This window comes from Corythoichthys intestinalis, chromosome 10, assembly GCF_030265065.1.
Source record: "Corythoichthys intestinalis isolate RoL2023-P3 chromosome 10, ASM3026506v1, whole genome shotgun sequence".
Taxonomy (NCBI): Eukaryota; Metazoa; Chordata; class Actinopteri; order Syngnathiformes; family Syngnathidae; genus Corythoichthys; species Corythoichthys intestinalis.
The window spans coordinates 20,057,140-20,071,763 of record NC_080404.1 but is presented as its reverse complement, the minus strand read 5'-3'; the positions used below and the strand labels follow the sequence as shown (position 1 = coordinate 20,071,763).

Genomic DNA, 14,624 nt, shown 5'->3' with positions numbered 1-14,624 from the left:
CTTTGTCTCCTCCCCACTCCTGCTTTGCTCTCTCGTCTCCGTGAGTCCGTCTTTCACGGACTTGTTCGCATCAGTCAACCAACATAGTAACGTACGCCTTTCCCGCCTCAGCAACGGTAATGTTGCAAAGATGAGAAAATTAATTAGATTACTCACTACTGAAGAAAATAACGCCGTTAGTAATGCCGTTTTATTCTAACGCCAATATTAACAACAGTGTTGGCTAGGCACCTGTTGCTCATTGAGTTACTTTGCAAAATGGTACAGAAAACAATTTTCTTGGTCTAATTAACTAGATTAAATCAGTTCTGAAATTAGACATTAATTAATACTGTAGCGCTTGCAAAAATTGGCAGCGGAATGTTGCTTCAGTAAATGAACACAAGAATCTAACTCACTTTCCACTCTTTATTTTTCTCCGTACCAACCCAGGTCATGCATATCACAACTACTGTACATACAATCCTAGTGTAGTAACCCAACAATGGGCGCATCGCGTGGCTGTATCAAACACACCAATAGGAGTGTCGCGCTGACACATCACTGTTGCGCCGACATTAGTCCTATTGAGGCTACAATATGCTTTTGTTGAATTTTATTTCGTGCGCTGCATAGATTTTCTTGTGCGCTGAGTATGTGCAAGCAGTGCGAGATTGCCCATGCGTGCAGCTCAGGTGTTGTCAGGCGTTTTGTAGTGGTACGAGGGCTCCTTCTAGTCACACGCATAAGATTGACTGAATCAAATTCTCTTTTTTAAAATGTATTTGTTTTTTGGGAAGTAGAGTACAGTTGTATTAAAAAAAGGTTTACATTTAAGTACTTCTTGAGGTCGTATTTGCTATAAAATCCGCTATAAACCCGAATCTGTTGCCGTTTATGGCAGAGAAAAAAAAAATGTTTGCACGAATGCTTAGCATACAGGTACTGATGTTCTGGTGTATTTAGTCCAAGTGGTGCTTGTCAGACTGGTGGCACAGAGAGGACATAGGAAAAGGGCTAGTGTGTTCAGGAAGGTTGGAGGAAGAAGCAAATTAACTGAAGAAGGAACGCGCTGCATAACAATTTTTGCCCTGTCAGTGAAAATGATAGCTAGTGTCATGTGAATGTTCAGCAGTACCCCAAAACATTGTGGGTAAAAAATACAGAAAGGATTTTGATTAAGATTTAAGCACGTAGTACGTCTTTCTGTACTAAATAAAGCCGGGTCAGTATTTGAAATTCTGCCATTTAGTATAGACCCCACTCACATGACGTCACAACCACGCCTCCACACCATATTGTCCGTCAGCTCGTCGTGTTCACGCATTACCGCCACGTAAATTCCTCCTATTATGGCGTGTTTTTCTGCTCGTTAACATTAATAATCAAAATGGTGAAGGCGTGTGTGGCAGTTGGTTGCAGTAACAGAGAAGATAGACGGAGAGACTTGAAGTTCTACCATATTCCGAGAGACCCAGAGAGGAGAGCGAGATGGACTGCTGCAATTCGACGAGAAAACTGGGCACCAAACGATCACCACAGATTATGTAGTAGTCATTTTATATCTGGTAAGATGCATTTAATATATATTTAGAGGGTTTTGGGCTGACAACCACAATTAAGATCATTGCGAGGCTTATCGCCGACAACATACAGTTTCAAATTCAAGATGTTTATTTTTTCCGCCATCATTATTTTTTGAATAATATTTAGCTGGTGCCAAGTGAAAGAAGCTGGCCTCGTCTACGGATCGATCATCAGTTAAACAGGGGTGTCCAAACTTTTTGCAAAGGGGGCCAGATTTGGTGTGGTAAAAATGTGTGGGGCTACCTTGGCTGATTTACGTAGAACAATATAGCCTATTAAACAAATTTTAGCAAGCCCTTCTGTGTGTCACATTTGCTTTATTAATTTTTTTTTTAATTCATAATTTCAACAATCTCGCCTTTGTGGCGTTCTCTTTCTACACTCGGGCTCTTGGGAAATACTGCTGGTGTGACATTAAACTAGCTTCAAGTTGCTTTAATTTCTCGCTGCGTATCTTCCCTGTAATGTTGTCGTACATGGCAGCGTGTCTTGTTTGGTAATATCGCGTCACATCGACCTCTTTGAAAACAGCAACTGTCTCTTTGCAAATGAGGCAGACACAGTTGTTGCGTATTTTATTGAACAAATAGTCCAATATCCACCTATCAACTTTTTTTTTTTATTGATTGTCGCCATTTTAGAAAATAGAAGTATAGGGTCACACGGGGTAATGTTGCTTAGAGTGCTGCTCTTAAAGTTTTTCAAAGTTTCGTGAGAATAGGCTGAGTTTCTGTGGAAAAGATAGTTGTACATATCAGGGTAGCAGATGTCAGGCAGAGACGGCGAAGACAGCAGGTCGAAAAATATTGATTTAGGCATCAAATATGGATCTGGCGAATGGATAGACTGAAGCTTTTCCACATAACGCCTTTTATGCAACGCATCCAATGAGTTTACAGCGTCTGAAAGCACCGGGGCTTCCATGAATTGCACTATAAATTGCACGACACATTGAAACCATTGAGAATACGGATGAAGAATGACGAACAATATGGTGGCCGGATACAGCGACACGTCATTGTGTGACGTTGGTGAGTGGGGTCTATACAGTGCCAACTCTACTTACGAAATTGGTTCAGAAAGTAGTCTCGTAAACTGAAAATTCCGCAAGTAGTGACACATTTTCCATCTAAATTCAGACATGGATCTTTTATAAAGCATAAAAATGCATCCAAAAATCTAACAAATACATGTTACAATTAGATTATTGCACAATAAACATAAAATGCTGTGCATAAAGTAAAGAGAATAAAAGTTAATACACTCACGTAAAGCTGTCAGAACACCTCGTGGCCCGAGGGGCAAATGAAGAGCTCGCTGGTATACACACATACACATAAAGTAGAGGTCTCTCTTAGCCAATTGGATGCCAGAAAGACACTAGGCAATAGTCAATGGCAGAGCAGCTATAAGTATGTTAGGTTCAGTAAACTCTGGGAGCTGCGAGCAGCAGCCCATTCTGTATTTTTGCCTCTCGTATCAGGAAATTTCTTTTGTAACAAGAGGCAATAAATTCACGTTGAGATGTGTCATAACCTAAAAATTCCGTTTGTAGAGACGTAAGTAGAGGTACCACTGTGAAAAGATACACTATTTATACATTATATATATATATTAGGGCTGTCAAAATTATCGCGTTAACGGGCGTTAATTAATTTTTTAAATTAATCACGTTAAAATATTTGACGCAATTACCGCACTTGGCCCACCTCAGACAGATTTAAATGACAGTAGAGTGAAAGGCCCACTTGTTAATTGTGTTTTGCGGAGTTTTGCTGCCCTCTGCTGGCGCTTGGGTGCGACTGATTTTATAGTGTAAGTAATTATTGCCATCAACAATGGCGGGCTACTAGTTTATTTTTTGATTGAAAATTTTACAAATTTTATTAAAACGAAAACATTAAGAGGGGTTTTAATATAAAATTTCTATAACTTGTACTGACATTTTTCATAAAGAACTACAAGTCTTTCTATCCATGGATCACTTTAACAGAATGTTAATAATGTTAATGTCATCTTGTTGATTTATTGTTATAATAAACAAATACAGTCCTTATGTACTGCATGTTGAATATATATATCCATCTTGCATCTTTCCATTCCAACAATAATTTACAGAAAAATATGGCATATTATATAGATGGTTTGAATTGCGATTAATTGCGATTCATTACGATTAATTAATTTTTAAGCTGTAATTAACTCGATTAAAAATTTTAATCGTTTGACAGCCCTAATATACAGTGCTGCTCGAAAGTTTGTGAACCCCACAGCGATGGTCAGATTTTTTGTAAAAAAAACTAAAATAACCTTATTAAATGTTAAGTTATACCCAAATCCACAATACTGACATTCCAAATAATGGACTGAAACAAAAGAAATAGTTATATTGTCATTCTTTATTTAACAAAAGTGGTTGATTTAAGAAAAACTCAGATATCATGTGTGCAAAAGTATGTGAACCCCTTCAGTTAATAGGATATTGCGCCTCCTTTTGCAGAGATTACCTCAACCAAACGGTTTCTGTAGTGACTAATCAGCCTCTCACATCTACTTTGGGGGATTTTTGCCCATTCTTCCTTGCAGAACGCAGTCAGTTGAGAGAGGTTTGATGGGCGTCTGGCATGAACTGCTCGCTTCAGGTCCCGCCACAGCATTTCAATGGGATTTAGGTCAGGACTTTGACTGGGCCAGTCCAGAACACGAATCTTCTTCTTTTTCAGCCATTCCTTGGTTGTATTGCTGGAATGCTTTGGATCATTATCATGTTGCATGATCCACCTTCTGCCAAGCTTTAACTTCAAAACAGATGGCGTCAGGTTATGTTCTAGGATTTGACAATATTCCTCAGAATTCATGATTCCCTGGACTATGTGGAGTTGTCCAGGTCCTGAGGATGAAAAGCAAGCCCAGATCTTGACATTCCCACCTCCATGCTTCACTGTTGGGAGAAGGTTCTTTTGGTGGTATGCAGTGTTGACTTTTCGCCAGACATGGCGGTTTTGGTTGTGACCAAACAGTTCAATTTTGCACCTACATCAGTTGATGAAAACTCTTTTTAATTTAGTCTCGACAACACAACTGTTAAAAAAACAAAAAAAAAACTACTGAATTGATTGATTAGGAAATCAGGTTGAAATAATAGAAAATTCCAAAATGTTGAGGGGGTTCACAAACTTTTGAGCAGCACTGTATATATATATATATACTAGGGGTGTAACCGTACACAAAAATCTCGGTTCAGTACGTACCTCGTTTTGAGGTCACGGTTCGGTTCATTTTCGGTACAGTAAGAAAACAAAATGCAAAATATAAATGTGCTTTTTGTTTATTACACACTTTTGTGCTTTCAACAATAGGAACATTAGCCTATACAAAGCTAGAATTCTGCTCAAAAATAGAAAATACAATATTCTGAAATGTAGATATTTTGAAAAACAAAATAGAAATAACTTTGGCTAAGACTTTTTCTTTAAAATAAATATCTGATGTGCAAAATTGAACAGTTGCAACACTGAAGTGAGGAGTTGTTCCATCTATATTCTTTTTTAATTTGAATTCCTCACCCATAGGGCCAACCATCATCCATGTTGACATTTAACCGTTACCCACGCTGCTCACTGCACTTCTGAGTGGTACGACGGCCCTGGGCGTTTAATTGTTATCGTTTTTTGAGACTGTCCCTCATCTGATCGCCGCGTCCGCCAGCTGGCTGCCTCCCCTCCCAACGTGGCGTACTCTGATTGACGCCGGACGGGCTGACGACGTCACCGCCACTGACGGGCCACCCGAACTAGCCGCTGTCTGACATGTATCCATTATGCAGCGCTTTGTTTACATCTGCGGCAATAACGACACTTGCTTTACGGCAGCGAATCCAATACACGGCAATACGGCTCTGGGTAATACTATTAGGCCGTTGTTTGAGCTTGCATACCCGCGTGTGTGTAGTATTGTGCCTGAGTCTTGTTAACCAAATAAAGGTAGCGTTAATAAAAGTCATCTGACCGCTCGTCATTTTACAGTCAACACTCAGAGTTCGCAACTTCGCATTTGACAGCATACGTGCCGCGTACCTCCTCGCCAGCTGTTTGCTCGCTATTCATTCACCTGTGCATTTGATCGCTATTTTGTTACAGTCCCGCTCTTTCGGTGAGGTATTTTGTGTTCATTCGTTACTGGATCGTTTTTGTTCACCACTGTCAATAAGAGCACCGCAGAAGTAGAGGTAAACTGCCGTTTTCGTTCAACCCGTTTTGTTTAGTGTAGAAGCCAGGTTAGTGGCTGTATTGTTTTTTCTTTTTTACGATCAGGGTTTACTTAGCGGGTGGGGTTCAAGTGTAGTTTCATTTTGTTTGTTGTTTTGGCCTGGGCTTACGCTGAAGCCAGCTTCTTCCGCATTTTGTATATTTTGTTCATTGCGAGTTCGACTTGTGTGAATAAATTTGTGTCCACTTGCAACTTGTGTGCGTGTCTCGTCTTATGTTACGCCCTTAGCAGCAGTCTGTGGGACGTAACAGTGGGATTATGGGAAGCATGAGCGGGCATTCTGCGCTTGCGTGAAATGCGTCAAATATTTTAACGTGATTAATTTTTTAAAAAATTAATTACCGCCCGTTAACGCGCTAAATTTGACAGCGATTTACATTTCGTCAGAAACCAAGGACCCTGAACCGAAACTGTTCAATACAAATACATGTACCATTACACCCTTAATATATACACACACATATTTACATACACGCACACACACATTATATATTATATATATATATATATATATGTATATGGCGGAAAACACAGACAAGACTGAAATAGCAGTTTCTGCTCTTGCACTCCTCTTTAAAAGAAACTGCTGTATTTTAAGCCAAAACAACTGTTGTGTTTGATAGAACAATATGTCTATATGATGCCATATCAGATTCATGGCATATTAAGCCCCCAATCTATTTTTAATTTGTTCGGTTTACCCTGGAAACCCCCGTTTACAGACGTCACGCAACCGCTTTTGTTTCAACCCAGCCATAAAACGAAGGTAATTAATTATATTTATCATTCAAAATGTCTGTCCTTTTTAGCTTAGAATCATTAATCGATGTCTCATATTTTGTTTAAAAAAAAAAAAAGACGACTTAAAAAAACTATTCACTCACATATTCTAAACTTTTAAACAAATTATGTCACAATGAAAAAAATGGTGTCTGTAAAAAAAGTCACGGATATCTACCTCACAGCTATTGCTTAATTGTATTTTTTTTTTGTTACCGTCGCATTTTTTCCAATATGTTAGATGATAAATAATCGATCCAAACAAAGAAACATTAAAAAACGTTTAAAAGGGTAAATATATGAAAAAGAAAATCTCGACGACTCCTTGATGTCTGCGATTTCTCCATCGCGACCCTTGTTATATTACCATGTTTCACCCGTAAAATCCCACCCAAAAATCCAGCTGTGGCTATTCACAGCTGTGTCTTGACGCTCAGAGATACATGCTACGTGGAGTTTTTGGATCGAAATAAGGTAAGTACGCAATAATATCTCGTTAAAGTCATGGCGTCTGTAATTCTGCTCTTGCGTGATCTCACCTCCAGATAGGGTTTTGCTGGTTTTTTTTGTTTTTTTTTTTAAATGCCCTCCTGTTCAAAATGTTTCTTCCCCCAGAAAATTGGGATTTTAACCTTTCCAATGATGTGTCACACATGCATTTTGAAATTTGGCCAAATTGGGGGTCTCAGAGCGGAACTTCAAGTCACCTGAGTGTTTTCCGCCATATATTTGTTTGAGCCAATCAAACAGGTCATGAATATTTAGGTTTACACATTCAAAAATTCATTATTTAAATGGCTTTCGGGCTACAAGTGATAGTTCTGTTTAAGTGTGTTGAGGATTATGAATGGGTCCTTGAAAAAAACATCTCCCTTGGAAGTTTGAGGCTTCCTACAAATTATGGAAGTTTTTAGTAGAATGGTGCTGGGTTATACTGATAAAGGTTACATCTAGTTCAGACCCACCGACGCAGCAGCTTCACCTACTTTGTTTCGTGTCACCAGAAGTCCTGATCCTCTTACTGAATAATGATGACTAATTATGGGCCATATTCTGCAGCCCTCATTGCCAAGTCTATTGTGCCCCGCTTACCTAATTATTCCTGCATGAGAGTGGAAATCAAAGGCTACGAGAGTGTGTGACTAGCTTTGAAAGGCGTGATGTAAACAGCCTGGCAAGCGAAGCACGACCGGACCGAGATGACGCCCGAGATGTTGGCGAGGTTCCATTCAAATTGTAATCAGCTAACCGTGATCCACACAGTCACGTGCCCAAACACGTCAGCGTGGTTCTGAAGGCCCACGTTATGCAACAAAACAACAACAAAGAACACAACTATGTTACGTACCTGGCATGAATGTGAAGCCACTGGGTAGCTGCATCACTCCTGTGGAGGCGCCGGTGGTCTTAAGGACAGTCCCGTTGGCACTGACACTGGTGCTGGCGGAAACGGGGGCCAGGTAGTTGGTGATGGGAAAGTTGGGCCCGCTGCTCACCTGCATGCTGGTGGAGGTGGTGGGCACAGTGGCCTGGGCGCTGCTGGTACCGCCTGGTAGGCTGGCAACTGTGAATGTGGGTTTCAAAGTATCCTGAGGTAATAGAAAGATAACAGGAGTAAATCATCTTTGGGTTCAGAAAAAGGAAATGGCATTTAGAAAAGGAAACTTTAAAGGGATCCACGGATAGAAAGACTTGTAGTTCTTAAAAGATAAACATTGTTATGAGTTTAAAAAAATCTGATATTAAAACCCCTCTTGATGTTTTTGTTTTTATACAATTTTTAAAATTAGTTTAATTTTACTAGTAGGTCGCCATTGTTGTTGACATCGCCGAGCTGTGACGTCACTGGGTTACGCTGCCGGGCTTCCAGAGTATGACTCTTGCGACATAAATATGTCATCTGTTCAACCCTTTCAATTTGAACCCGGGAGGAACATTAATGAGCATGACAGCACTGTCGATAGTTCACAAAACGAGCAGCAAAAGCAAAATGAACAGGAAGACGGGATGAGAGTATGACAAAACCGGTGTTCTGCCAAAATGTGCTACACCGGCAAAACGTCCTACAAGTCGCAAATTTAACACCCATAGTACGACCGTGCGCTTTTAAACTTGTTTTGTTTAGATGCGTACAGACAGAACATACTAAAGATGGCTTCAGAAATTACTTAAACGTAGGAATGTCAAATAAGGATGGTTTAAATACGCGACATGACTAATGTGGTCAACAATCTGCTTTAAAGCTACCACAGGAAAACACAATGCTTAAAAGTATGAGCTGGAAACACATGCAAAAAGTATTTTTAGGCAATCAAAAGGTAATAAAAGACTCAATAAAAACACAAATAGTAAGTACTCGCTGCTTTTAACCGGTGTGCACATGTGTTGGACGTCTTGCCACGTAGAAGGAATTGCAGAACACCGGTATTGTTTGTGACTAAAACTACGTCATTACCCTGAGCGCCATTGCGCACACAAAACATGGCGCCCTCCGTAGGTCAAAACATGTACAAAATATTATAGATTTTTCAATCAATGGCAATGTTTTTTGTGTTTCTAATAACATTTTAGTAAAACAGTACAATTGTGGCTTATCAGAGCCACAAGTCTTCAAGTCCGTGGTTCCCTTTAAGAATGGACCAACAGTAGTTTTCATGATTTATTTCACTGTAACAAATTGGCTCGCTTGGTTTGGCTAAATAGATATGGCGGAAAACACAGACAAGACTGAAAAAGCAGTTTCTGTTCTTGCACTCTTCTTTAAAATAAACTGCTGTATTTTAAGCCAAAAGAACTGTTGTTTGATAGAACAATATGTCTAAAGTGCATATGCTGCCATAGCAGACTCATGGCGCATTAAGTTCCCGAACTATTTTTAATTTGTCCGTTTTACCCTGGAAACACCCGTTTACAGATGTCGCGCAACCGCTTTGTTTCAACCCAGCCATAAAACGAAGGTAATTAATTATATCTTTTATTCAAAATGTTTGTCATTTTTAGCTTAGAATCATCCATTGAGGTCTATTATTTCGTTTTAAAAAAAAACGTCTAAAAAAATTTTTACTCACATATTTTAAACTTTTAAACAAATTATGTCAATTTTAAAAAATGGTGTCTGTGAAAAAGTCACGGATATGTACCTCATAACTATCGCTTAATTGTTTGTTTTTTTTTGTTACTGTCGCATTTTCTCCGATATGTTAGACGTCCCCCTCATGTTCCCTCAACCCATTGCATCTCTACAAACTGGAACTCCTTCTGCTAATACCCATCATCATTCCTGGTGCATCTATAGCCTGTCCGTCCTGGGAGTGGATCTCTTCTGACTGTGGTTCTCCCCAAGGTTTCTCTTTTCCCATTGGGTTTTTTGGAGTTTTTCCTTGCAGCCATGGAGGGTCTAAATATGGGGGATGCCCAGGACATGAACTCATCTCATTCATTTACTGTATCTGACTGTGTATCAAATTGACTCTTTAAAGCCTTCTGAGACAACTTTGTTGTGATGTAGGGCTATACAAATAAAATTGAATTGAATTAGATGATAAATAATCGATCCAAACAAAGAAAAATGGAAGAAAAAAAAACATTAAAAAAAGTATATACAGTGGGGAGAACAAGTATTTGATACACTGCCGATTTTGCTGGTTTTCCCACTTGCAAGCTATGTCGAGGTCTGTAATTTGTATCATAAGTTCTCTTCAACTGTGAGGGACGGAATCTAATACAAAAATCCAGAAAATCACATTGTATGATTTTTAAATAATAAATTTGTATTTAACTGCATGAAATAAGTATTTGATACATTACCAACTAGTAAATATTTCGGCTCTTAGTTCTTTTTTAAGAACCCCTCCTGTTCTCCACTCATTTGCGGAAGTAACTGCTCCTGTTTGAACTTGTTACCTGTATAAAAGACACCTGTTCACATGCTCAAACAAACAAACAAACAAATAAACAAACTCCAACCTCTCCACAATGGCCAAGACCAAAGAGCTGTGTAAGGACATCAGGGATAAAATAATAGACCTGCACAAGGCTGGGATGGGCTACAGGAAAATAAGCATGCAGCTTTGTGAGAAGGTAACAACTGTTGGAGCGATTATTAGAAAATGGAATAAGTTCAAGTTGACGGTCAATCTGCCTCGTTCTGGGGCTCCATGCAAGATCTCACCTTGTGGGGCATCACTGATCATGAGGAAGGTGAGGGATCAGCCCAGAACTACACGGCATGACCTGGTCAATGACCTGAAGAGAGCTGGAACCACAGTCTCGAAGAAAACCATCGGAAACACATTACGCCGTCATGTATTAAAATCCTACAGCGCACGCAAGGTCCCGCTGCTGAAGCCAGTGCATGTCCAGACTAGGCATGTGCCGGTTACCGGTTTCACGGCTTACCGTGGTGTGAAAACATCGCAGTTTCAAAACCACTAAAATTTTCCGTCAGACCTTAGTACGGTATTCACTATTTTTCATGTGTCAAAAATGCAGCCAGAACCCAGAAGTGGCTTGGAGCGGCAGCACTCACCCCTCCAGTTTGTTGCTGTGTGTGAAAGTGACGCTATCGGCTAGACAGTGAACCCAAAAACAAATACTCCAAACATAAGGCGTACTTTTCTTCAATTTATTGAGCTCTCAAATCTTGGTAAGTGGAATATACAAAATGAATACATTTAAAACCTTGTACAATTGTATTTTTCCATGTGTGAGTAGCTTTAACAGATTAGCACCATTAAAAAGTTTGCCAAAAACAAAGCACACATTTTCCTTTCAAATTCAATATACAAACTAACTAAAAGCTTACAAAAACGAATGCTAGCCTAGGCTTAGCTGGGAGAGCAACTTGGTCGAGTGTTACAGGGCAGAGTGAGAAAACAAGCTTGATTCGCTTGAATGAAGGGGAAAAGGGGATAGCATCAAAGATTGCTAATCGCGAAAGATGCTCTTGCCCTAAGCACAAATCCACGTTCGCTGGATCAGGGAGAGGTCTCACTCCCAATGTTTTTTTTTTTTTTTTTTGTTTTGTTTAGATGAAACCTTTCCACAACAATATTTACACTTTAAACTAACTTATACATTATTAACTAACTTATTAACTTATGAATTCTTTGTTTTTTAACACATAGGCATGACATCACTTAGACTACAGCTGACACAGTGGCTGAAAATGGCGATACTTCAATTGAGCTTTTCCACCCTCAAAAAAAAAAAAAAAAAAAAAAAAAAAAAAGTCATGCAGTCGAATTTTTAAAAATTTTTATTCAGAAGTGTTTTTACTTTTTCATAGAAATTATTTTTTTCTTGCTCTAATATTGAGCAACTTGAGCTGTGGCTGTGGGTATAGTCTAAAAGTTATATTTATTTTAATTTTATTTAAAATTTATATATATATATATTTTTGATAATTTATTTTAACAATATATTCATGTTCCAATTTGCAAATATGTTCTGAAAAATAAAAAAAATCCTGTTCAATGGAAAAAAAATTTTTTTTTTTTTTAACCAATACATCTCAAAACAACATATTTTGGAGCTATAACTGCAATACCGTGATACCGTGAAACAGCGGTATTTTTGCCCACGGTTATCATACCATCAAAATCTCATACCGGCACATGCCTGGTCCAGACACGTCTGAAGTTTGCCACTGACCATCTGGATGATCCAGAGGAGCAATGGGAGAAGGTCATGTGGTCGGATGAGACCAAAATTGATCTTTTTGGTCTAAACTCGGCTCGTCGTGTTTGGAGGAAAAACAAGGATGAGTACAACCCCAAGAACGCCATCCCAACCGTGAAACACGGAGGAGGAAACATCATTTTTTGGGGCTGCTTCTCTGCCAAGGGTACAGGACTACTATACCGTATTGAGGGGAGGAAGGATGGGGCTATGTATCGCCAGATCTTGGCTGACAACCTCCTTCGTTCGGTGAGAGCCCTGAAGATGGGTCGTGGCTGGGTCTTCCAGCATGACAACGACCCAAAGCACACAGCCAAGGCAACTAACGAGTGGCTCCGTAAGAAGCATCTTAAGGTCCTGGAGTGGCCTAGCCAGTCACCAGATCTGAACCCGATAGAAAATCTATGGAGGGAGCTGAAAGTGGGTGTTGCCCGGCAGCTGCCTCGAAACCTGAAGGCTCTGGAGAAGATCCGCATGGAGGAGTGGGCCAAAATCCCTGCTGCAGTGTCTGCAAACCTTGTCAAGGACTACAGGAAACGTTTGGTATCTGTAATAGCAAACAAAGGTTTCTGTACCAAATTTTAAGTTCGATTTTTGTGATGTATCAAATACTTATTTCATGCAATTAAATGCAAATTTATTACTTAAAAATCATACGTGATTTTCTGTTTTTTTGTATTAGATTCCGTCCCTCACAGTTGAAGAGAACTTATGATACAAATTACAGACCTCTACATGCTTTGCAAGTGGGAAAACCAGCAAAATCGGCAGTGTATCAAATACTTGTTCTCCCCACTGTATATAAAAATGAACATCTCAACCACTCCTTGATGTCTCCGATTTCTGCATCGCGACCCTTGATATATTACCGTGTTTCACCCATAAAATCCGCCAAAAATCCGGCCATTTACAGCTGTGTCTTGACACTCGGTGATACATGCTACATGGAGTTTTTGGATCGAAAAGAGGTAAGTACGCGATAATATCTCGTTAAAATCATGGGGTCTTTAATTCTGCTCTCGCGTGCTCTCACCTCCAGTTAGGGTTTTGCTGTTTAAAAAAAAAAAACTTCCCCCAGAAAATTGAGATTTTAAGCTTTTCAATGATGTATCACACATGCATATAGGACAATTTTGAAATTTGGCCAAACTGGGGCGTCTTCAAGTCACCTGAGTGTTTTCCGCCATATGCTTTTCAGGATGCTTGAGGAGATGGGGTTCTGCCACTTTCTTCATTTCAGTTCAGCTCAAGTGTTAATGTAGCACGGACCCCAGATATATTAAAAAAAAAAAACGCAAAATAAAAGACAAAAGTATAGGCAATAAATAAATAAATAAATAAACAGTGGCATCTTTAAGAAAATATATACATCAACTCGTGACATCTTTTAAAAATACATTTTACAAGCTCTTCATGACATCAACTGGTAAAAATACCCCCTTTGAAAAAAAAATAACAAAAAAAAAAACAAGCCTATTCTTGCACATAAGCGAGACGAGTATTACTGGTTTTTTAAGTTTAGTTACAAAATGCCGTGACATTTACTCACAAAGTAATTTGTTTTATGGCCAATCAAATATTTTTTTCAAGTTAACTGGAAACATTGTTTCATTAAAGCACAATAGCCCCTAATTATATACAGGATACAAAGCCCAAATCTACCATACCAGTGGCTATCAAATACTCCAGGGTGTATGTACCCCTAGACTTACAGTAAATCAGATGAGAGAGGCTCCAGCTTTCCTTCGACTCTCAATATGATTAGAGGTATATAAAATGAATGTAGGTTGCATTTTTCCCTGCTTCCCCAGACATACATTTGAGGTAGTACCAGACTTTCACTTGTGGGAGCTATAATAACACAATTAATGGGGCTTTTCCTCCCAAAAGCAGCTGGATGCACGGTGGGGCACAAAAGGGACGACTGGAACCAGACGTGACACAAACAAGGTACAGAAAATTGGCTGGAACTCCTCTAATTGTGTCCACATGTACTGTACAACTACAAGTTCAGCTTTCTGCCTCGCACAAATGCTAAACTGCCGTTGGTGATGTTGGTTCAATTGAATTGGTAACCTGGATATTAGTTAGGATTTTTAAATGACAAGAGCCACATGTGTTTTGCAGTGGTATGAAAAAGTATCTGAACCTTTTGGAATTCCTCACATTTCTGCATAAAATCACCATCACATGTGATCTGATCTTTGTCAAAATCACACAGATGAAAAAAAAAACTGCTTTAACTAAAACCACCCAAACATTTATAGGTTTTCAGGGGGGAAAATAAGTCAGTGAACCATCACATTTAATATTTTGTGCCCCCCCTTTGG

The 14,624-nt window shown here is 39.2% G+C and overlaps 1 protein-coding gene across 5 annotated transcripts in view; it reads right to left on the bottom strand.

The window, feature by feature from the left end:
• The window catches only part of srfb (serum response factor b), an 88,255-nt gene that overhangs the window by 15,787 nt on the left and 57,844 nt on the right, over window positions 1-14,624 (bottom strand). For all 5 annotated transcript variants that reach the window (XM_057848344.1, XM_057848342.1, XM_057848343.1 and 2 more), the window contains exon 3: window positions 7,964-8,204. In XM_057848344.1, coding sequence (XP_057704327.1) covers window positions 7,964-8,204 — 241 coding nt within the window. The remainder of the gene's footprint in view (window positions 1-7,963; window positions 8,205-14,624) is intronic.